The sequence below is a fragment of the Aedes aegypti genome, chromosome 3 (assembly GCF_002204515.2).
Source record: "Aedes aegypti strain LVP_AGWG chromosome 3, AaegL5.0 Primary Assembly, whole genome shotgun sequence".
NCBI classification, from domain to species: Eukaryota; Metazoa; Arthropoda; class Insecta; order Diptera; family Culicidae; genus Aedes; species Aedes aegypti.
The window spans coordinates 67588400-67611864 of NC_035109.1; the positions used below are offsets into that span (position 1 = coordinate 67588400).

General features: G+C 36.3%; 1 protein-coding gene across 1 annotated transcript; it reads right to left on the bottom strand.

The window, feature by feature from the left end:
* Positions 1 to 8131: 8131 nt before the first annotated feature.
* LOC5573339 (N-sulphoglucosamine sulphohydrolase) lies at positions 8132 to 23309 on the bottom strand. The gene is made up of 2 exons (XM_021853833.1): positions 22897 to 23309; positions 8132 to 9731 (listed from the first exon to the last, which is right to left on the bottom strand). Exons 1-2 carry the CDS (start codon positions 22979 to 22981, stop codon positions 8260 to 8262), a joined length of 1557 nt encoding a protein of 518 aa, XP_021709525.1. The 5' UTR covers positions 22982 to 23309; the 3' UTR covers positions 8132 to 8259.
* Positions 23310 to 23465: the final 156 nt, after the last annotated feature.

Sequence of the window (23465 nt, forward strand, 5' to 3'; positions counted from 1 at the left end):
AATCAAACACAAAGCTTGCTTTGATTGAGCTATAAAAAAATATAGTGTGGGCAAGAAATTTCAGAAGGGGTGATTCAAATTCTATAGCAATCTAGCGTAAAAAGCTGGATAAATCTGTACTAATGTTCTGTAATCTTAACTGATTAAAAAATTATTTTATTCTGATTTGCGAAGATAATGAACAAAGTGCTGAAAGTGCTCAATTTGTAACGTATTTTTCACATATGAAAAATACACTCAATCATTTATAGCCTTACTATGCATATCATACAGGAACGTCTATAATATTTCTGTTTTTACATTTTTGAGATCATAATTGATCCATGAAAAGGCAAAGGAATGACAACCAAGACATTTGGTTTTTCGATTTATGACCTATGGGCGGTACCACTGTGCATTGGTACCTCGCGTACCTGAAGGATCGGCATCGTAGTGCTGCAGGAAGTTTGTTGAAAGGGATCAACGGTGCGAACGTTTAGAGGTAACCATATAATCTACCAGAGCTGCGGCAACACACACGTGCTGGGAGCAGCTTTTATAGTGATGGGCAATATACAAAGGCGCGTATTCTGGTGCTGTCCGATCAATAAGAGAATGTGCAATGGTTCAAAGGCCGGTTCTTCAGCCTTAGCATAATAAACGTGCTCAGCCCTTACTCCGGAAGCACTGATAATGATAAAGACGCTTTGCACGCGCATCTTGAACGCGAGTACGACAGCTCGACGGCCACGACGTCAAAATCATCATAGGAGATCTTAACGCTCAGGTTGGCCAGAAGGAGGAGTTAACATCGATTATTGGAAAGTTCAACGCTCAACGGCTGACGAATGATAACGGCTTACGACTAATTGATTTCACCGCCTCCAAGAATATGGTTATTCGTAGCACCTACTTCCAGCACAACTTTCCATACCGATATACCTGGAGATCACCAAAGCAGTCAGAATCACAAATCGACCACGTTCTGAGCTTTCTGATAGATGGACGGCATTATTTAGACATTATCGTGGTGCTAACATCGGCTCTGACCACTATCTGTTGATGGTTAAACTGCACCTAAAACTATCCGTCATTAACAGCATACGGTACCGACGGCCGCCGCTAAATGACACTGGTGACAAATTGTATTCAATCATCTGTATCTCAAGATCCTTATCTGCTAGAAAGTTGGTGTATTCGGCAAAGCTGTTTAGCAGATTGAAAAGATTGAAGAGTCTGAATAAGAATTTATCCGCTAGGTGGCGCTTATAACAATTTTTTTTTAACTGTCTGTATCCCAAGGTCCTTATCAGCTAGAAGGTTGGTGTCCTCGGCTAAGCTGTTCAGCAGATCAAGGGCTATCTGGTGTTGAATAGTCTGATTGGGAATTGTTCCGACAGATGCACTGTGGTCCAGATTAAAAAAAATCTAATCAGAAATTACGCATTCTCAATATATTACTATTTTCAGCCATTAAAAGTTTTTTGGAACATGATTTAGGGTAGGAGACTCTATTTTGTGCATAGTCACATTTTTGAGTTTAATAAAGCAAAATTCAATAAAAATGCTGTTTCTAATTCATTTTTTGGCTCTCAATTTTTTTCACAAAACTATCGTGTAGGCAATCTTAGGCAAGAAGAATCTTCTTCAATCGATTCCTTAGTATTAAAAGCGCATTTGGGCAAGACATCGCCGCGGGAACGATGTGTACGGTATAAAGAAGCTCTTCTTCAATTGTTTGAAGTACCTACAACAATGTAACAATAGAATGAGTTTTCGACGAAAAAAAAAACATGCTGCAACTCAAATTTGCACGGGTTTTGGCGAATTTTGTTATGTTATGTGTTCCAAGGGAAATATGAGACATCTCACGTGAAGAAATACCCAAGATTTATCGGAAAATGGGCTTTTTCGCAAACTGTTTAGCTAGCTGGCGTACAAGGTTCCATCAATTTGAGAAAGCCGAAAGGACCACCCTTAAGTTTTATCGAAAACTAGCGATCAGTGACATAAAATTGGAATTCTAACGATGGATGCCGATGGCGGCCTGGTTTCAGCGAGAATTGCTCAGTTAGTAACTTGGGTTTTTACCAGCTATTTGAAAAGCTGGACCATTGATCCTCATCAACTAGATGGTTGGTATCTTCGGCAGTGAAATTATGGTTATATGGCGGTGAAGAGTCTGAACGAGAATTTATCCGCTAGGTGACGCTAATAACATTTTTTTAATTGTCTGTATCTTAAGGTCCTTAGCAATCAAAAGGCTGGTGTCATCGGCAAAGCTGTTCGGCAGATCAAGGGCTATCTAGCGGTAAAGAGTCTGATTAGAAATTTATCCACTAGGTGGCGCAAGTAAAAAAAGAACTTCAACCTACTTTACCTCTTCCTTATAAGCTAGAAGGTTGACGTCTTCGGCAGATTGAAGACTATTGAGAGGTGAAAAGTATTGGTTCATAAAACATACAGAATCTATGCAACTGCGCTATGCAAGAGACTATAAGGAAAGCCATGAAAACCTATGAAAACCATATTTTAATATGGTTCAATAAAAAGATTCTGGATATAAAGTTATGGAGAGGTGACTGTAGCGCCATCTATCAGATTATTCCTCAATAGGGTAACGACTGTTTATTTCGTTCATAACCGCTAACAGTTGGCGCCAGCGGCAAAAATTACAGACAACAACCTTTCGAACATTCAGTTTCTCTTACCGGCCGCCGAGCGGCGACACTGATGTTTATATTCCTCTCACTGATCGCGCTACGCTGGATTCTCAAATTTCTCAAACTTTCAACACAAGCGCATGGAAGAATGGTAGTCGGAGAGCTGTCAAAACGTATGGAAAATAATGAAAATCGTAAAATACTTGCAATTAGGAAACTGGATCGAAAAAGTAGTGATTAGAAATCAAGTGTAAAGTGAATACATAACTTTTTGTGTTTAGTTCATCTTCCGTGGTGTTTTCTTTGCTTCAGGATTTCGTTTTTACTACCATTGAAAAAGAGCCATCTATTGCCTTTTCAGTTTTGAATATCGCCCTATTAGGATCCACCATCAAACATGACTATTAGTTTCCAGTCTATCGCGTTACTGGAGATTGAAGAAAATTTGTTACTAGCGTTATCTAGTGGTTGAATTCACAATAGATTTGCCATGGCCTTGATCAGTGTGTTACTAGAAGCACCTAGTGAATGTGTTCTAAGGGATGGTACACAAATTATGTCACGCTCAATTTCGACTTTTTCGACCCCCTCCCCCCCTTTGTCACGTTTTTTGTATAAGTTGTTCGAAAATTTTGTAAGGCTTGTCACGCTTGACTTGACCACCTCACCCCCCCCCCTTGGAGCGTGACGTTATTTGTGCATGACCCCTAATCAAATTTTCCACTACAAGACAGCACTTAATCTGTTGAACGGCTTGGCCGAAGACAGCTCAGTATAGTCGAATATCTTTGCCGAAAACTTCAACCTTCTAGCCCATAAGGATCCTGAGCAATAATATTTTTGCATATGGTTGCTGATGTCATGTGACAATCAGGTTTTAAACGGCCATTTCAAATCTGATCAGCGTCTTTAGGTCGGCAGCTTAAAGCTATGGCATACTTCATGATAATTTGTATCGCATTGGTAATAATTTCTGGTCGGCTATACATTGGCGCAAATATTTTTCACCTTCAGATAGCACTCAATCTGCAGAATATCTTTGCTAAAGGCATCAACCTTCTAGCTGATAAGGATCTTGAGGTAGAGAAGATCGAAGATTTATTTTTACTAGCTCCACCTAGCGGAAGAATTTCTAATCTCTTTACCGCCAGATAGCTATTGATCTGCTGAACAAGACAATTTGATACTAGCGCCACCTAGCGGATAAATTCTCAATTATATTTTTCACTTTCAGATAGCCCTAAATCTGCTGAATACCTTTGCCGAAGACACCAACCTTCTAGCTGTTTAGGATCTTGAGATACAGATAATTGAGGAAAAAATTGTCACTTGGGCCACCTATCGGGAAAATTCTCAATCAGGCCCATTACCATCAGATAGCCATTGATCTGCTTAACCCTCTAATACCCAAATTTTTGTTTTCGATCTAAATATTATTTTTCGTTATCTAAAATCATTCTAAACACGGTTTGGGCAATGATTTATTTTTCTTCGCAAATTTGTGAATTTCGGTTTTTGATTTTTATTATTTTTATTTTTGAACATCTCTATCCTTTGCAATTTTTTCTTGAAGCCTCTTCTGGTTACTGATTTTTGACAATAATAAAAATTTGAGTTTTTACTATACTTTTGAAAATATGAATTTTTTATTTTTTTCTGGAACATTTTTTATTTTCCGTAACAGATTTGAAATCATTTCAATACCATTAGGGGTCGTCCATAAATGACGTAGCTTTTTAGGGGGGAGGGGGGTATTTACGAATTTGTGACGAAGTGCGACGAGGGGGAGGGAGGGGTCCTAGCTAGTGGACGTAGCATTTTGAATCAAGTCCGTAAAAAGAAAGGCGCTGAAAAAAAATGCATATAATTATTTTTTATCAAACTTCTTTTATTTACTTGGGTTATAAAATTATGATTAATAAATTTATAAATAAACAAAATAAAAGTTTAATAAATTGATTAAAAATCAATGCTCTTACTACTTGGAGTACATTTTTTTGCCATTTGTTAACATGACATAAAGTCAGCCGTTTTAGTATTATCCATATTTTCTGTTGAGGCTTTATTTCTTCAAGAAAATAAAACATGCTATTCTTGGTAAACATTACAAAGATATTTATTCCGTGATTTATGTCTTCAATGTTGCAGGAGATCTCCACCAACCAGTTTTGAATGTTTTGATATGTCAATGCTCTTGCTGGAATAGCCTGAATATTGATGAGGATAATAGATTCGAATGTTATTAAAATTGCCCTATCATTAAATTTTCTTAATAACTCGGTAATTTAAAGAATTTTTATTATTTAACTGTTTAATTATAGGTTGTGTAAGATTATTTCAGTATGGAAACGATAATGAAATTCAACTCAAATATAAATAGAGGTTATTGTTTTTGTATAATAATCGCTAAAATTTTCTAAACATTACAAATATTTCAAGTGTAATCTTTTATGTATCTGGCCACTGTTTGCTAAAATTATTTGAAATTGAATAATATTAACGATGAGTCTTTTCAAATTAATATATTTTCTTGATCATCTTTATTGAAATCTATTTCCTAACAACGAATAATTAAAAAAAAAACAATCCTCTAATATAGCGAAATTTTTGTTCAATATATTATAAAATATATTGGACCCTTACTCGATAGTAACGAGCTTCATCAATCCAATCAAAAAATATTTTTTCACATTTTTTATAGTAAACTTGTGTTTCATAGTAAGAACAGCAAAAGTAATTTAATTTAGCCTATATGAAACTGGAAACCAAAACCAAGGAAAATGTTTATTTAAAACTTTTTCAAATTACTTTTGAGCGCTACTGTATATCAAACTGTTAGATTAGATTATCCTTACATTCAGTCAGTAATTAATATCAAACGTTATATTGAACTTCTCAATTCCAATTCTTTGTTTCAACCCCGTCAATAAGGAAAACAAATAAAAAATATGGGGGGGGGTGTGTGCTTGATGTGCTACGTATTTTCCAAGGGGGAGTACCAGCGTTTGTGACGAAATGCTACGAGGGGGGAGGGGGGTGTAAAAAATCAGTGAAAAAATGCTACGTCATTTATGGACGGCCCCTTAGGCTCTTTTTCTGTGATAGGTTGATCGTAGAAAAATGTAAAAGGTACGATTTTTTATAATACACGTTAAATGAATCCCAGGCATTTGTGGGTTATATAAGAATACAATTTTTCAAACAATTTTCAATAATACAAAAAAGTTTCAAAAGTCATAAAAAACTTTTCTTATATGCGTGTTATGAGTCAAGGTTTAAGCCAAAAATAAAATCATTTTAATTTCCGAGCTACGAAAAAATACACAAAATCCCAAAGTGTACCCCGTCTAAAGGCGGGGTTGGGTATTAGAGGGTTAACAGCTTTGTCCAAGACACCCTACTTCTAGCACATTTGGATGTTGAAATAACCGTATGAGGCCAATTTTGGACTTCTCGTGTCCACGCTTTTTCCGTTACCTAGAAGGGTCAGGGGAATATCTCACCCAAGGATTGTAAGACTAACTTACCACATTTACTTTAAAATTTATTTCAAATTAATTGATCTACTGGGCTTTGAATTGAAGCCATTTAAAAATTCAAGCACAGGCAAATAGACGTAACAGCTAGAACAATTATCTATTTAGAACATAGTCACGAGAACATTTACGCCCAGTGCAAAAAAAGCTTTATTTTTTAGCAAACGTCAAATTCGAACAAAAGCGATGCGAGCGCCACGAGTGGCCCATCGGCCAACTACCATATATTAGATTTGGGCGCTATTATGCTGTGCGATGTAAATAGTTAGAGTGTTACGTCTGTTTTTCTGCGATTCAAGGTTTGTCTCAAGCTTTTAAGTGTTGAGTTTGTCACTGATATTTTTATTTTCTCTCGAATTATAGTTCAAGTTTATGATATGTAGGGTGCTGATTCCATTAGGGATGCTTCGTTGAAGCCCGAGCAGAAAAATTGTTTTTTTCCATGACAACAGTGCACATGGTACTTAAATGAATTGATTTACCAAAATATGAATAGTTCGTCACTGTAAGTGTCGACATAGACTCTTGCACATAAACATTCAGAACCCTGTACCCTTACTTTTACCTGATTTTTATTACTATAAAAAATAACCTTTGAATGGTTCGATGCTGTGTGTTGACTTATCGTATGTCCACGTTGTCTTTAGAGTACTCATAGTTGGGTTATATTTTGAACTGAGGTTGCATGAATCGCATTACTTTCCAAGCTGAGTCCTGATCATGCAGCCATGATTCTCAATAATAAAACTCCTTCCCATTACAACTATGGAGATGCAGAGGTGATCTCGATCTCTAGTTACAATGGGTAGCATACTAACATTCCCTCCCTTCCCCGATGGCCGCAAGGACGTGGCCGGTGCCGTTATTGACTTTTCAATATTTGTAGTTCTCGAAAGTGTATATTGAAGGTGGAAAGCTACTCCCAAGCTACACATCTCTTGGTTCCTTGTACAACTTCGATTATTATGATCAATCACGGAGTAGCAACTATGAATTGTACGGTCATCAATGCTTATCCTTAACCCTCTAATACCCAACCCCGCCTTTAGACGGGGTACACTTTGGAATTTTGTGTATTTTTTCGTAGCTCGGAAATCAAAATGATTTTATTTTTGGCTTATACCTTGACTCATAACACGCATATAAGAAAAGTTTTTTATGACTTTTGAAAATTTTTTGTATTTTTAGAAATTGTTTGAAAAAATGCATTCTTATATAACCTACAAATGCCTGGGCTTCATTTAACGTGTAATATAAAAAATCGTACCTTTTATATTTTTCTACGATTAACCTATCACAAACGAAGAACCTGGTGGTATTAAAATCATTTCAAACCTGTTTTCCGTTAGTTACACGGAAAATAAAATACGCTCCGAAAAAAAAAAATTAAAATTTAATATTTTTCAAAATATTGTAACAATTAAATTTTTTATTATTGCCAAAAATCAACAACTAGAAAAGGCTTCAAGAAAAAATGAAAAAAGCTAGGGATGTTCAAAAATAAAAATTATAAAAATCAAAAATCAAAGTTTTAAAATTTGCGAATAAAAATAAATAAATGCCCAAAACGTGTTTAGAACGATTTTAGATAACGAAAAATAATACTTAAATCGAAAATAAAAATTTGGGTATTAGAGGGTTAAGGTATTTTTGTTCGCAATAAATTATTTGGAAAAATTGTACAGTTTTTTGAAGTGTGGATTTTTCTCAATGCACGATGAATGGCAGCTAGACGGTACCCTTGAGCTTGAATGGACGTTTCGGATAAGGGATGGTACACAAATTATGTCACGCTAAATTTCAACTTTTTCGACCCCCTCCCCCCCTTTGTCACACTTTTTGTATGAGTCCTTTGAAAATTTTGTAAGGCTTGTCACGCTTGGCTCGACCCCCTCCCCCCCCCCCTTGGAGCGTGACGTAATTTGTGCATGACCCCTAAACTATCAACGAGTGTTTGTTTCTAAACTTTGTATGTATTATAAAACAACACAGACATAAAGATCTCCAAATCATCCAACCCCTAAAATCTAATGAGTATTATAAAAAATCTTGCCACATACTTTTCATGGAGTACCTACCAACTACTGGCCCAAATCAAAACAAGTGGCATTGTTCAGATATTCACCGGTATCGAGCAGCACTCCTCCGGGCATGCAACGGAACGGATCGTTCGTCAGTTCCTGCCACTGGCGCAGCTTTCCCTTGAGCTTCTCGAAAATCTCCTTGACTACCGGTTTGCCGACCAGATTCTTCCTCTCGGCGGGATCCAACTTGAGATCGAACAGCTCCCACTCCGGCCGGTTGTAGTAAAGCCGGAGGTTTTTGTACCAGCGCAGGTCCTGGTTGCTGGCCGTGCGCTGCAGCAGATCCTGGAAGGTCGGCGAAACGAACAGGTCCTGATCGATGGGGAACGGCAGTTGATGGTTCAGGTTGTGGATCAGCTTGTAGCGTTTGGTGCGGATGGCGCGCATCGGGTAGGCCATGGTGATTTCGTGGAACGATTGCGAAGCGTACACTGCCTGATCTGGATCAGAGGGCGGTTCGGTGGACAGTAGGGGGAGAAGGGACTTGCCGGTTAGGATGGGATTTGGTGGGTGTTGTTCGTCTATGGCGTTGGTGTCGGATTCTTCCGGGTGATCGGATGGGTAAGAAACGTTGAACCAGTCGAGGAATGTTGGAAGTAGGTCGAGATGGCTGGTCATGGAATAGGTTACTTCGTTGTGGCGACTCTTTGGATCTGGGGATCGGATGAACATGGGTTCGGCCATTCCGGGATCGTAGAGATTGGTGCGGGCAGCTGGAAGGGGTGGTCCGTTATCGGAAGTGTAGACTACCAGAGTGTCCTGATCGAATCCGGCATCAGCCAGTTCTTTCAGCACTAAGCCGACGCCTTGATCGAGTCGGGAGATTGTGGTGTACTGGGCAGCAACGTCTCTACGAGCAGGTTCGGTGTCCGGAATATAGTACGGAAGGATCAACTCATCCCACACGTAGTAGATCGGATGCCAATCAGGGATCAAACCCATGCCTTCCTCTCCGGATCCCCAACGCTCGCAAAACGGACCGTACTGGGGAGTTATGTGTCCACAACGGTGTGGATCATGGAACGAAACCATCAGGAAGAAAGGTTGATCCTTTTCTTTACTTGCCTCAAGGAACTCTCTAACAAAAAGCTTGATGTTTGTAATATTTCGTCCGACCTGATTAATCGGATATTGCTCTTCGGTTCGTTCGTAATCGAATTTGAATACCTCCCCAGGACCAACATGTTTCTTGCCGATCAGTCCGGTAACGACACCGGAATCGGACAAGATTTTCGAGATGCTCTTCACCTTGCCGAGTGCGTTGAAATTGTGCACCCCGTTGTGCAGCCCGTACATTCCGTTCTGGTGTTCCGGCATGCCGGTGAGGATCGAAGCCCTGGACGGGGAGCAACTGCTCACCGAGGCGTACGCATTGTTGAAGATCAGACTTTGCTTCGCGAGGGCATCCAGCGCCGGGGTTTGCACGATCTTGTTCCGGTAGGCCCCGATCTCGAATCCACCATCGTCCGCTGTTGGGGAAATCAGACATTTTAGTTTAAGGTGAAAATAAATCGAAGCCAAAGTACAAATTTTCAAGAGCACGGATCTGGAGAACCAAACTTCCGTTTAAGCTGAAAACTCAATCGATTGGTGACTAGCTGGTGATGACCAATCTATAAGGTTTTCAGCTTAAACGGATGTTTGGTTCTCCAGATCCGTGCTCTTGAAAATTTATACTTTGGCTTCAATTTATCTTCACCTTAATGGAGGGGTTTAGATACCTAGAATTGTCAAATTGCAAAACTAGAACTAGAAGAGATCATTGTAAGAAATGCTAAATAAATCTATGGAAAAAAAAATCTGACTGAACACCATGACCAACTCCTAGTCGAATTTATTGAAGAGTTCCTAAAGATTGAGTGGAATAATCTTTTGTGGAATTCAAAAACCAATTACTGGTAGAAACTGTTTGTGTAGGAATATCTATAAAATTACTGAAACAATTGCGATTTTACCTGGTGTAATTGTAATTTTGTAATAATGAGGTTGAGTATATTTGTAGTTCTCTGCCATAATTGCATGCCGAATGCTCATAGGGAAACAAAGTTATAGCATGCCAAAGTTGAGCATTTTGTATGGAAATCGTCTTTCAATACTATTATTCTGAGTACAACTGTACAACTATATCGTGTTGCAGGTACGATGATACTCTATGCCTTGGGAAGTCAAAGCCCGACCGGGAATCGAACCCAGACACCTTCAGCATAGCTATGCTCTGTAATCGCGGACTCTAACTACACAGCTAAGGAAGGCCCCCTTTTGTCATGTCATTTGATGCTATTGCTGCAGTCAAACTGTTTTGTATTTATTAAATCATTACATTATGGATCCGACAGAAATAAGGACAAACATTTTTTTAAATATATTTTTTTCTCAATCTCCAAGCGTCGTGACAGTGCGCTATGTTCATAAATATCGTAAGAATGCAGCGCCACACATGTCATTATGACAGTTATGTCGGGAACGAGTCACACGTCGCGTGTCCCACACGCGCGTTCCGATTTGGTGGCCGCGCGACAATAATTATACTCTATTCATTAGACGAAAAATTAATAATAGCATAGAATTCGTGAATTGCAAATATACAGGTTATGGTTCTGTTGCATATAAGTATGAAATCATTTCAATCATTAGACAAAGGTTGAACATAACCTATGAAATTGAATGAAAGCATCAAAGTTACTGACCAAAAATAATATGTTTTGTTGTTGGCAAAATATGGTTTTATTTACGAATCCCAAATTCCTTAACACCCCATTTTGCATTTCCGTCAAAAATCACACCTTTTCATGATTAGTTTTCGAGGTATGACTTTATTCGTCGAAACCTTTGGCACTTTACGGTAATAAAACTGGAATGAAAAAATGAATGGTTGCAATACAGTATTTGACAATAAATTTGCAACTTTTTTCATGCAAATTATCAATTTTGGTTGACTAGATACACCCGATTCTGTTTTTGCACGGATTGTTTTTTACACGGCTGTGCAAAAAAAGTTTTCATACATTTTTTTTTCGCCAAAACCTTATTTTTGCATGAAACGTCGAGAAATAGTGTTGCTTTTTTGCACGGTTTTTGAAATTTTGAATTGAAAACTTTTTTTGCACGGTACGCATCCCCCGTGCAAAAACAGAATCGGGTGTACCAGATATTTATGGATCGATTTTTTCTAAGAACATATGCTTTATACTCGGATGGTTTAATGAATTTACCGTTTATTATAAATACAGAAGATTATTAGGTTTCACAATAGAAGATAAAGATCCCAATGTCCACCACGAGATATCCAAATTAGATAATCCTATTAGAGAAGAATACCAAGAGTTTGAATATCTCAAATTTTAAACCTTAAGCTTTACATCAATTAACTTAAACCACAATAACTTTGTTAGGAACCATCAAAGATTACAAGGTATTCTGTGAAAGATTACTTTTTTTTCAAAGACGCTTTGAAATCAATTCAAATTAAACTATAATCTAAAAATCTAAATTTGTTTGACTTTTATTACGTCAAATTGGCTGAAGCCAAAATTTTAAAAAATGTTATTTTAAAATAAAGTACAAAATTCATATTTTAGGAATGCAATATATCCTCAGAGCTACCCACTATCTGAGAGTTAATGGTTCAATACTTTTATCGAGCATAAAGATGGAAAAAAATATTTGGTTAAACTTTTAGTACTATTCAATATTATACTTTTAATAATTTGAACATGAAAAAAAAGTTAAAAAAAAAAACGATTTCAAAAAAGTTAAGTAATACAGTGGAATTATGTTTTTGGCATGCTCCATTTTTGGCGTCCAGTTCTTGAGTAAAGGTCACTTTTGCAAATATTTATTTGACATGGTTCACACATATGAATAGTGCACATAATGCATCTAAGAATCATTGAAGACGTTGAAGCGATAAAATGCGTGTAGAACGTTTGCCACAATCTACATTACGAGGATACATTCATAGCATAGTACAAACCTACGGAAAACTGCATCAAAGTGAACCGTTCCCCAGTGCTGCGTCCCTTGGACAAAAGTGAAAAAATCTAATATTTCATTGCACCAAATAAAGTATGCTACTTTGTTTACATATATTTGATATGTGTCACATGAGTAGCAAAACATCGTGAACTCAATTATTTATAAGACTAGACCAACCTAAGTTGTTGAACAGATTGATTGATTGGCGTGGATCCTGTAAATTCGATCGAATTCGCGATGACGGAAGCAATTACCACAGTTGACCCTATGCGTGAAGCTCCGATTTCTTTACATGGGAAAGAATAGGAAGTCAATTTTCAAATGGTTCCAGAAAATTAAAAACATAATTTAATTAATTTGTGTTAAGTGTACGGGGTTAGATTGATGATAAGCTATAGAATCCGCAGAATATTGAGGAAAAAATATAAAAATCAAAATTATGTGTCTATAATGTAGCCCATCAAAAGTTTATCAACATGTACTGAAAAGATTTTAAATAGCTATTGTGGTTAATTTTATATAAGCATTTGAAATTGCACTTCCTATACCTTGCCGGGTAAAATTTTCGACGCTTCACGCACAGAGTAAACTTTTTCCAGATGGCAACACCGTACCTCCGTCAGATCAAATTACAATTTATCTTTTGTAGCGCTTTATGTTCCTCTATGATAATTTTTCAAAATCGAAATGGTAAGCATCAAACTTAATAAATTCAATACACAATTCTGTTCGTGGTTGTGATTTTTTTTCCTATTTTTTTTGTTGTTGTAAGAGCTGAAGCTCTCATATAATTTATTTGTTACATAGTATAAAATAACTAGCAAACAGCTAAAACAAAAAATCACCTCAAAACACTTCTCTTCCTATTCGTGATCAAACGTCAACATCCCACCGCATAATCTCTAGTGTTTGGAGGTGATGTTAACCTCCAAAATGCCAAATCATCACCTCCAACTTAGTTCTAATACCCACCGTTATGTGAGTTATGGTGGCGCGTCGATCGTCGCAAGTTTCTCGTTAAACAGTCAATTGCAGTTTTCAATTTTGTGGATGATTGTCTTGCGATAAATAACCCGGATTATATGGTTTAAACAAGATTTGCTGACATATATTCAATTATGAAAGAACAGCCTATTATCAAAAGAAGGAAAAATCTCTTATAAAAATTTAAGCTAGTGTAATGCAAATAATTATTATATCAGTATAAATACAAAGAACTGCTCATAGTTTAAAGAAGGTTAAATTCCAAATAAAAATATAAGATTAATTATTGCCAATAGTTTTAGAAATCGAATGAAAATCAATCTGGAGTAAACCTAGCACACCGTTGGTAATCCAGAAATGAACCAACCATCAGCTAAGAGTCTTAACGCGAATTCACAACTTCGTTCTGAATTAACAGATCGTTTTAATTATTCTCTTGGAGCACTAATATAGCGACAAACATGACGTTCGGCCACATTATCAAAATCAACAAATGAATTACCTGATCAGTTATTGGGCCACACTTATGACTCCTACTAATCAGCGTTGAAGCAATTTTTTTTTTGTTCGTGATTCGGTCAAACGGCATTCGGCCAAATGATCCGTTCGGCCAAATGGCGTTCGGCCAAACCGCTACACACATCGATTCTATAATTTCTGAAAACAAAAAGTTGTGATGATATATCATCAAATGCAATGTCAGGATTATTGTTTCTATCTATTCGTAAAATAATCTTTATAATAAACTTGACATAAACGATCTTTTACAATTAGTGATTTTGTATTTTTATTTTATCTGTGATAGTTTGTCACTATGATTGTTTGGCGTTTACGCCATTCATGAGATCAATCAGTTGTGAGTTATTTTTGCAAATATCAAATTTTACCATATCCAACTTTTTCTAAAATAGATCCCATCTTTACGAAGTCAAATATACAAATTGGCGCTTATGTCACTTATGCGATTACGTTTATCACATAGGTCATTTATGTACATTATAGTCCTCATGACTCCTGACCGAAAGTTATGATTTTGGTCCCGAAGTCCCATACATCCGAAGCACTGTGCGTTCTGAAGTCTCGATGCCATATTGTTCCATAAGTATGATGCAATCCGAGTCTATGAATGGAGAGTTGCGCAAAGAGAACTGGCAACAATTTTCTCAATCACAAATCATTTAATTATTCTGGCCACCTATTCTACTGTGTGCGCTTTCCAGTGACTTTACTCAGATGCACTCTCAATTCAAATGTTTGTTTACAAAGTCGCAAAGAACTAAATTGAAATTGATCTCTGGTTTTGTAATTATAAAGTAAAAACAATCAAATGTTTAACAGAGAATTGCAACAACACATACAACAAACAGCATGAACTCAAAAACTTGATCTTCTTCGGTTTCCGCGCGACGAGCAATTGAAAAAACAGTAAATTTCTCATAGCCGTTTGATCCCCCTCTGGGAATTGACCAAAACAGCCGCATCTGTAGCGTAAATCTGGGATGAATAACTAACATATAGTTTTCAAACTAAGGTACCGTGGGGCAAGTGGGTAATGGATTTCGCATAGGTGAGATTCTTCAAATTCTAGAGACTTTAAATTAAAACAAATGAGGTCATGTATATTTTTTAGCTTGACTTCCAACAAATATAAGCAGTATCCTGAAATTTATTCTTATGTAAACTTGAAGAAAAAAGTACAGAAAAAGTTTTTGAAAAACGTTTCTTTACTTTTGACTTGCCTCACAAGTGCGGCAAGTGAAAAGTTTATCGTTTTGAGCAATAATTTCAAAAACTAACAGTTATATTCACGATTCCTATTACCTTTAACATTTATTAAGGCGTCCCAATGAACAATAATATAAATAACATGTAAACAAAGAACATTTTATAATTGTTACTTGAAGTTTCTTCTGTTCAGTTAAGTTAGGTGAAATGATTCGACACCATTATAACTGCAACATTTCCAATGGTAGTTCTTAAATCATGGGACAGCAATTGCTTTTATTTGTTTTTATGAAAATCGCTCGTTATTTGTTTTTATGAAAATCGGATAACTCTTCGTGAGAAATCAAACGGAATCCTCCAATAAAGTATTTCGAAACTTTCTTATGTGGGTAGACCAATACCCCGTTTTTTATGTTTTGAACTAGCTTTGCATAGATATTCCATGAGATTTCCGTGCGTTCTCTTATATTGGAACTTTTCTATCAACGTCTTACTTTTAATCGGCTGTCCGAAGTACACATATTAATATCATAATATTTGGCAACCATTATTTAGAGAAATGCCATGATAATAGCTTGTAACGCTTTGTGTATAGTGTTTCTTGAATTATCAGCACGTTCAGCTATTCTATGATAATTGCGCACCTTATATACTTATAGCTACCTAAAAAGAAAACACAAATACAATCTCTAATGGGCAACTTTTCACTTGCCCCACGTGATTGGAAAATTGACGATGTTTTAATTTAGTTATTTTTAGTTTTATGTCGAATTAATTCTAAAACTTTTTTCATTGCAGTTTAAAACTGTCAGAAGGGACAACTTAAAAGTGGTACAGAAAATTATTTTCCGCAACTTTTTTTCGCTGAAAATATTAAATTAAGATTGCACGCCGCCAAGTTGTTACGGAGTTATATTTAACAGGTTAACAATCTTTCGCTGTATTATGCAATAATGGTTGAAAAATCTCAGCAATCTCTTACCTATCGTAATGTTCTGAATGGCCTCGAAGGTTTACGCATGAGTTTAAAACGTTAATTCACATATTCAGTAAAATATACCAATTATTTTCACTTACCCCATTTACCCACTTGCCCCGCGGTACCTTATCCAATTTTGTATAGTTTATTAAATTACAGCTGCATTTCAACTATGAAACGGAGTTGTATACAGGGTGTCTACACGTTTATCAAAATGAAATTCCCTGATATTTCCAGGTTTTTTCCAGGTTCTATCAAATAATTCCAGGTGCAAGAAATACTCTTATTTCTTGATCTCACAATCTGTAGCGACTTGTTATCGGAGAAGATTGTGAACTGGCATGTTTCTGATGAAGAATCATTGTCAGATCATAAACAAATCCGGTTCGGTTTTAAAGCTGGATCAGAAATAACAGAAAGCTATAGAAACCCGAAGAAAACCAATTGGGATCTCTATCGTTTTCATTTAACGAATAAGAATTCATATAACGGTGAACAGTTCACGACTGTTTCACAACTGGAAAATGCCTCTGATGGGATCATTGACCAAATGGTCTCATCTTATCATGCTAGCTGTCCTATTCAACAAAGGTCATCTAACAGGGATGTGCCTTGGTGGAATGACAAGCTGGCAGGATTGAGGAAGAAATCCAGGCGGTTGTTCAATAGAGCAAAGATCACTTTAGATTGGGTTGAATACAAAAAAGCCCTAACAGAATACAACAGAGAACTAAGGCACGCCAAACGTAAGGACTCGAGACGGGTATGTGAAAGCATCAACAACGCTCCTGCAGCTGCAAGGCTGCACAAAGTCCTTTCAAAAGACCATTCAAATGGTCTAGGTAGCCTTAAAAAAGAAGACGGCAGTTATACTGTTGACTCTTCTGAAACACTGGAAGTAATGATAAGAACTCATTTCCCTGAATCGATCCCATATTCGGATGAAGAACAAGTTTTCAGATGAGGCAAGACATGTATGGTCAATAAATGCCTATCAGAAAGCTTGTGAAATCTTCAAGCCTTCGAGGTCGAATGGGCATTGAGTTCTTTTCAGCCTTTCAAATCTGCCGGGAAAGATGATATTTTCCCAGGCTTACTGCAACAAGGAAAAGAGACGCTTTGTCCGCTCTTAACCGAAATATTCAAAGCAAGTGTAGCGCTTTCATATATTCCTAAAGCGTGGCAAAAGGTTCGAGTTGTTTTCATTCCAAAAGCTGGAAGAAAGGATAAAACAACTCCCAAAGCCTTTAGACCTATAAGCCTTTCCTCTGTTCTTTTGAAGACAATGGAAAAAATAATTGATGACTTCATCATGTCAACAAGTTTAATAGAAATGCCTCTTTGTAAATACCAATTTGCCACGGATACATTCAAGCAAGCGAAAAGATTCATAAAACCCAGTCTAGCTAAAGCCCGGGCTATACTGAATCTTAATAAAGGAAATCTTAGGGTAATAACTGGCCTGATGATCGGTCACTGCCCAAGTAGGTATCATCTTAAAAATATAGGAAAAATACAATCCTCTGAGTGTCGTTTTTGTCAAGCTGAAAACGAAACTGCTGAGCATTTACTCTGCAACTGCGAAGCATTGCTTAATCAAAGAATGTTAACATTTGGAAAAGGGTTATTAGAGCCCTTGGAAATTTGGCAAGGTAATCCTAATAGGGTAATAGACTTTATAAAACGAGTTGTGCCCAGTTGGGACAGTGTGACACATCAACCAATGTCTATCACATCTCAATTGTGAAAGGATATTTGATGAGCACCAAATAAAATATGGGTCATACCACAATATTCCTAAATAATGGAAGCAGTGGTAAAAAGGCTCTACAGATGAGGAAAAAAAATACTCTTATTTTATATGACTTAAACAAACTAATGACCAATTTTGAAGTGTTTATAATTTAATAGCTATTTACTCTACTCTTTACATTTTTTAAAGCAATCTGGAGCTATTACAATATCCAATATTCTAATAATAAGGTGCAAAATATATCTAAGCTTAAATATTATTCAGTTGAATTGTATTTGATCATGATGATGTTTTCTATTTCGTTTGTAAATTCTCTGTTCGTCATTGTGAACTGCGTTCTTGTGCAAAAAGAGGATTATTCATTAATGTCCATGGGTTATTTGAACACCTAATATGCAAAATTAATTCTTTTTTTTTATTAGTGACAATATTTTAACATAAAAATTCCGTATACCGATGTTTCGAGAGTTCTTAATTGAATAATTGTTACGAAATTTTACATCAATAATTGTTTAATACCAGATGTTTTTTTTTCGGTAGCGATAGGGGTAATACTGGCACTTTTAATCTGCCCTAAGCTCCTTTCCAGCATTTGCTTTTATAAGCCTCTATTGCGTTCATCACACAGACGTTCCTAAGCAATGTTGCTCAAATGGTCACTGTGTACCCTAGCAGCAATCAGCCCTTACCGTAGTTTTGCAGTCTAGTAGTTCAAACTACTATCAAATTATGATAAGGCCTGAAATGCTACTAGAGTGGTTAAAGTGAAGAACGAAATAGTTTTATTAAAAGATCCTCATTCCCCATTTCATTTCATCACTCACTATCGTCACTTTTGTTTTCGACACTATCACGTATATCACCGATTATCACTCATCAACTTTCGTAATACACTTCAGATATACTTTCCATTATATTACTTTTCACATCACACCATTTTCATATAAATTCATTGTTTTTACCATTTACAATCCGTTAGCATTACTAAGTAATTAAAAGATATTCAATTTAAATGTTTCATTATTTTTGTTGCTTTAGAGTCATTACTATTAAAATTACAATTTAGCACTATCAAAAAAGTTACAGTAAAACAAAATCACTTCGATCCATTCTTCTGCAGTCGCTGTTTATAATGTTTATATTCAGAGAAATGATTGCAAAATGTATTATGGCCTTTATTAAATTAGTAGAGTTCACATCATTATACATAAAAATTATTTGGTAAAAATAAACAAAACTGTCAGAATCACTTCCAATTTCGTTTTCAAATTTTCATCACCATAGATTTTATTATAAAATCACTATTAGCACCCTCACAATCACTAAATTTAATAACAACGAGTGTTATGCGCAGTTCCACCAAACACCCATTCTTATGTTGCATTATAAAACGATTGATCACACGTTAGCTTCGAAACTTAACAACCATTACTGATTAGTACAAAGGATGCTACAGCTCGTGGTAAACGAACTGAACCATCAACAACCAGCACTGGTTTATAAGTAACTAATGAGCCCTGGCGGTCCCTCCGTTCGAAGAGGACCTGATAATATGCCAAAACACATTAACAGATCCTCCGCCTGAATGCAGCCGTTTCATGTTAAATCATGAACCGTTAGAGGTGTGCCAAAGTATTGGGAAGGTGATATGTTTCACAGACGGGCATTATTATGGTGCACCTTCTACTTTGGCACCGTCAAACCCTGTGATCGTGGCCAGGGCTTTTTTGCAAAATTGGATTTTTTTTTATATCAAATATTTTCCAATAATTTTAAAAATAGTTACAGTAATCAGTAGCAAAGAGTTTGATTCCTCATGGAATCAGATCATACATTTTTCTGAGAATGTTTCTAAAATTATTTACAATTTTTCGTGACATTACGACAAATAAAACATTTTGTATTACTGTATGCAATTTCAATGATTTTCTCTAGCAATTTCATCAGAAATTATTTTAGGTATTCGCCCAAAGATTCAGATACAACTTCAAAGATTACTTTAGGTCAGATAGATGGACAGAATTCTTCAAAGACGAATAACACCTTGTGGAATTTTTGAAGTAATTCTTTACAGTAACCGTGAATGAAATAGCATAGCAATCTTGTCGGGTTCCTTGAAAAAAAATCCTTAAACGAATTTTATCAAAAACTCTGGAGTTGACCTTGGACCTTGGGTTTTCTTGGAAGAAAATATGTGGAAATCTTTGGCAGATCTTTTAGAGCAACAACTAGAGAAAACTAGAGAGAGTGAAATAGGAAGTCCTAGCCTAGTCTTTGAAAAATTGTTCAATTAACCCATGAGAAAATTACTGGAGGTAGTAATGTTGAAGTGCTCAAGTGAAAAATACTGGAAGTAGTAGTGCTGAAGCAAATTCTGGAGAAATACTTTAAGCATCCTTTGAAAAATTGCTAGAAGAATTGATAGAGGAATCTCTTGAAGAATTTCTGGAGAGAACCCTGTACTAGTACCTGAAAGTATTCCAGATGAAATCTCTGAAAAAATCACTAGGATAATTCCTGAAGATTTTCTCGAGAAATATGAGATGAAATTTTGCACTTGAAGCAAAATAAGGAAGAAAGGGACTTTAGAGACCCTTTCGAATAAAATAAAGACTGCAGAGACCTTTCATCACAAATAAAGACTTGCATTAATATAGAGACCAAGTTTCCAAAAACAAACCTGCTACCAATCCTACAAATGAGAATCCTTTACTGATCAAATATAGAGATATTAAAAAAAAATAAATCATGTTTTGGTAAGTCGATAAAATTTCATAATCAAAAAGATCCTCACTGAACAGCTAAAATAGTGGTTTGAATTTTTTTCAATTCCAGATAACTTTCCAGCAAATAGTAGATAGGGTAGGTGTACCAGTTATGGCCATAGTGATTCCCTATTTCGCCATACGTGATAATTTGAATGTCTCAACATTTTGAAAAGTTTTTTTTGTGTTTTAGCAGTAAGATATAGGATATATCTTGATGTTAAAGCATCCAAAAAGATTTAAAATGTGAAAGCTATCCGAATTTCGCATATGGCCAAATAGGGAACCACTATGTCCATAACTGGTACACTTTCCCTAGATCTGGGTTTTGATGCCAAAATTCTTTGTCGCGAACATATTTTATCATAAATTACAGACTCAAAATAATTTCCCTAATTGTGATCGCAATTTTTTTCCATGTTGAATAAAATTCCCTGAAAATTCCAGGTTTTCCAGGTTTTTCCAGGTAGTAGACACCCTGTGTATATTTCAACTGATGGAGGGAGATTACTTACATTACCGTTACATTACATGTAACAAGATAGGCCCTAAAGAGCAATTATTTTGTTACATCATCGTATCACACCGTAACTTAAACCGTAGCAATATTTTCATTTTATTTCGTCACGATAACAATACTTCTGTCGCCCCAAAATGTGTTTGTCTATTTTGCTCGATAGGTTGACGATTTGACGGTTCAATAGGTAGACTTGGTTTCAGTCTTCGCGCAACTCTCCAAGCATAGACTCTGGATGGAATAACATTCTAATAATGTTTTCAAAACAAATAGTTGAAAATAAATTTTTGAAAATGGGTTCCGATTTTGACACGGTTCCGTTTTTGGCAACTGAAAATTTAGACTTTGTTGCCAAAAACGGAACCCCACTGTATTATGACTATGTTTTGGATGTTGCTTGATGCAGGAAAAAAAAACAAATGTTGGTCATGAATTTCATTTATTCGGTAAAAAATTACCGAACATTCGGTAGTTTTGACAGCTGCGCTCAATAATTCAAATTACCGAAATTTCGGTAGTCGGTTCGTTTACCAAATTGATTACCGACCGTTCAGCTGTTGAGATTTCGGTAAATAAATTACCGACTTCGGTGAGTGTGTTTGTCCTTATTTCTACCAGATCCATAATAAAGGCATTCCAAAGTCTGCTTAGAAAATGTATATCAACTTTATAAATGAGAACTGTGTTTTATTAAAGAAGACTTGGACATAGTTTAAACAATTGATAAAAACATTTTTAATACTATTAGGATACTATTTTGTGACATTATTCCGTACAATTCATGCACTTATTTATTCACACAAAATATGTCTGTCTATCTTTACTCTGTGGTTTCTCTTATATGCATCTGAATTTATAAAAACACAATGTTTTGACGACAAACCACGAAAACTGAGCAAAAACCGACAAACATGCTAAAAATCTCAGTGAATCTTTTAAAATTGCATTGGATTAGTGATAGTTAGTATAAAGTATTTTTAAAAGGTACCGAAATTGTAGAGCAGGCCTGCCCAACCTTTTTGGCTCTTTTTTCGACATAAATGGTTGGTGCGTTCGCAAGAATTGATAAGATATGAACAAAATTAGTCTCAAATGAAAGCTTTGTAGTATTGCTGTTTGCGTTTGACTTGCAAATCCAGTCTGACTGAGCTGCAAATGCGGTAACACAAAGTAGCCAAAGGATACTTAGCAACCATGATCCATATCACCGCCAACCTAGCAAGGAAAACCAATCTATGACTTCGCCTTCCTTGTAAAAAATCTAACCGCGTTTGGTGCTCCCACATTTGATATTTGCATTTCAAACGCACACAGCAATATATCTGTCTAATCCATGCTGAACATTTTAAATTTATATCAAATTCTTCGCTAGCGATGCAAGCAAAGGTGAAAATCAGTCCGGCCCGCGGGCCGGATCATTTTTTGGGCTCAATTGCATCGGTAGCAAAGAGATTGATATAAATTTTAAATTTGCAGCATGGATTAGACAAAATATACTACCAAGCTTTCATTTGAAATTAATTTTGTTCATATCTTATCAATAGGTATGTCCATTGTCACACAAACTGACAGTACCGTACGTGTCGTTAACATAGAGGGAACATGATTTCAATGCTCGAACATTGTGTGACATTGAATGCATATTGAATGTGGTAAAATAAGTTTATTTGTATATCGCAAAAATAGGACAAAGAGTTATAGGTTCATGTAAAAAATATGTTAGTTCGATTTCATTTTTTTTACTTCACTTTACTTCAAATAAAGAACAGTTGAAATACTGCACATTGCAAAAAACGAAATTTAGGTTTTGGACACTTAAATGTGCTTTAAATTTGAACACCTTTTATAGGTCCTTCACAATAGGACGGATACCCTATTCTAAGCTACACAATTTCACTACAGTGCACGATGCAACAAAGTGCCAAGGCCATCTTACCTAATAGCAGCAGCACATTTCTGTGGCCGATGGTGGTTCCAATCGAGAGGACCAGCAGCAAACAAATTCCGAGAAGAGTGGACATCTTCCCTGGAACCCGAACGGAGAAAATGGCCGGATTAGATCTATAGAGCAACTTTCACTTTTTTGGCGCTGCTCCTTTCACTGATGGCCTCAACAACACTTTTACGACTGAATGGCGAACCAGCAGACGGCCCACCGCTTAATTTGCCTGTCTTCACCCGCACGGTCAATTCGATACTGTTGTAACTACTATGTGGCCTTGCTGGGAGATAATGATGATGGCTTGCCATCAAACTGTGAGCACAGCAAGAAGAGAATCCAGATCACCGTTTTGTGCGTTTATGTTCGCGACTCGACGACGATGTTGAAATGAAAGCCAAAAAACAACAGAAATAAAACGAGAACAAAAAGAGTACCCGGCGTAAACAAAAGGCCTTTGCCATGATTGGTCAACTACCCGAAAGAATAATGACGATGATGGTGATTAGTCAGACGGTGACGGTTGAGTGACGCTCGATGATGATGATGAAAAAGTTGGATGACGA

Coding starts and splice junctions, on each gene's coding strand:
- LOC5573339 (XM_021853833.1), bottom strand. CDS start 22,981: ATGTCCACTCTTCTCGGAATTTGTTTGCTGCTGGTCCTCTCGATTGGA. Junction 9,732..22,896: donor AAATGTGCTGCTGCTATTAG/GTAAGATGGCCT, acceptor TTTCCCCAACAG/CGGACGATGGTGGATTCGAG.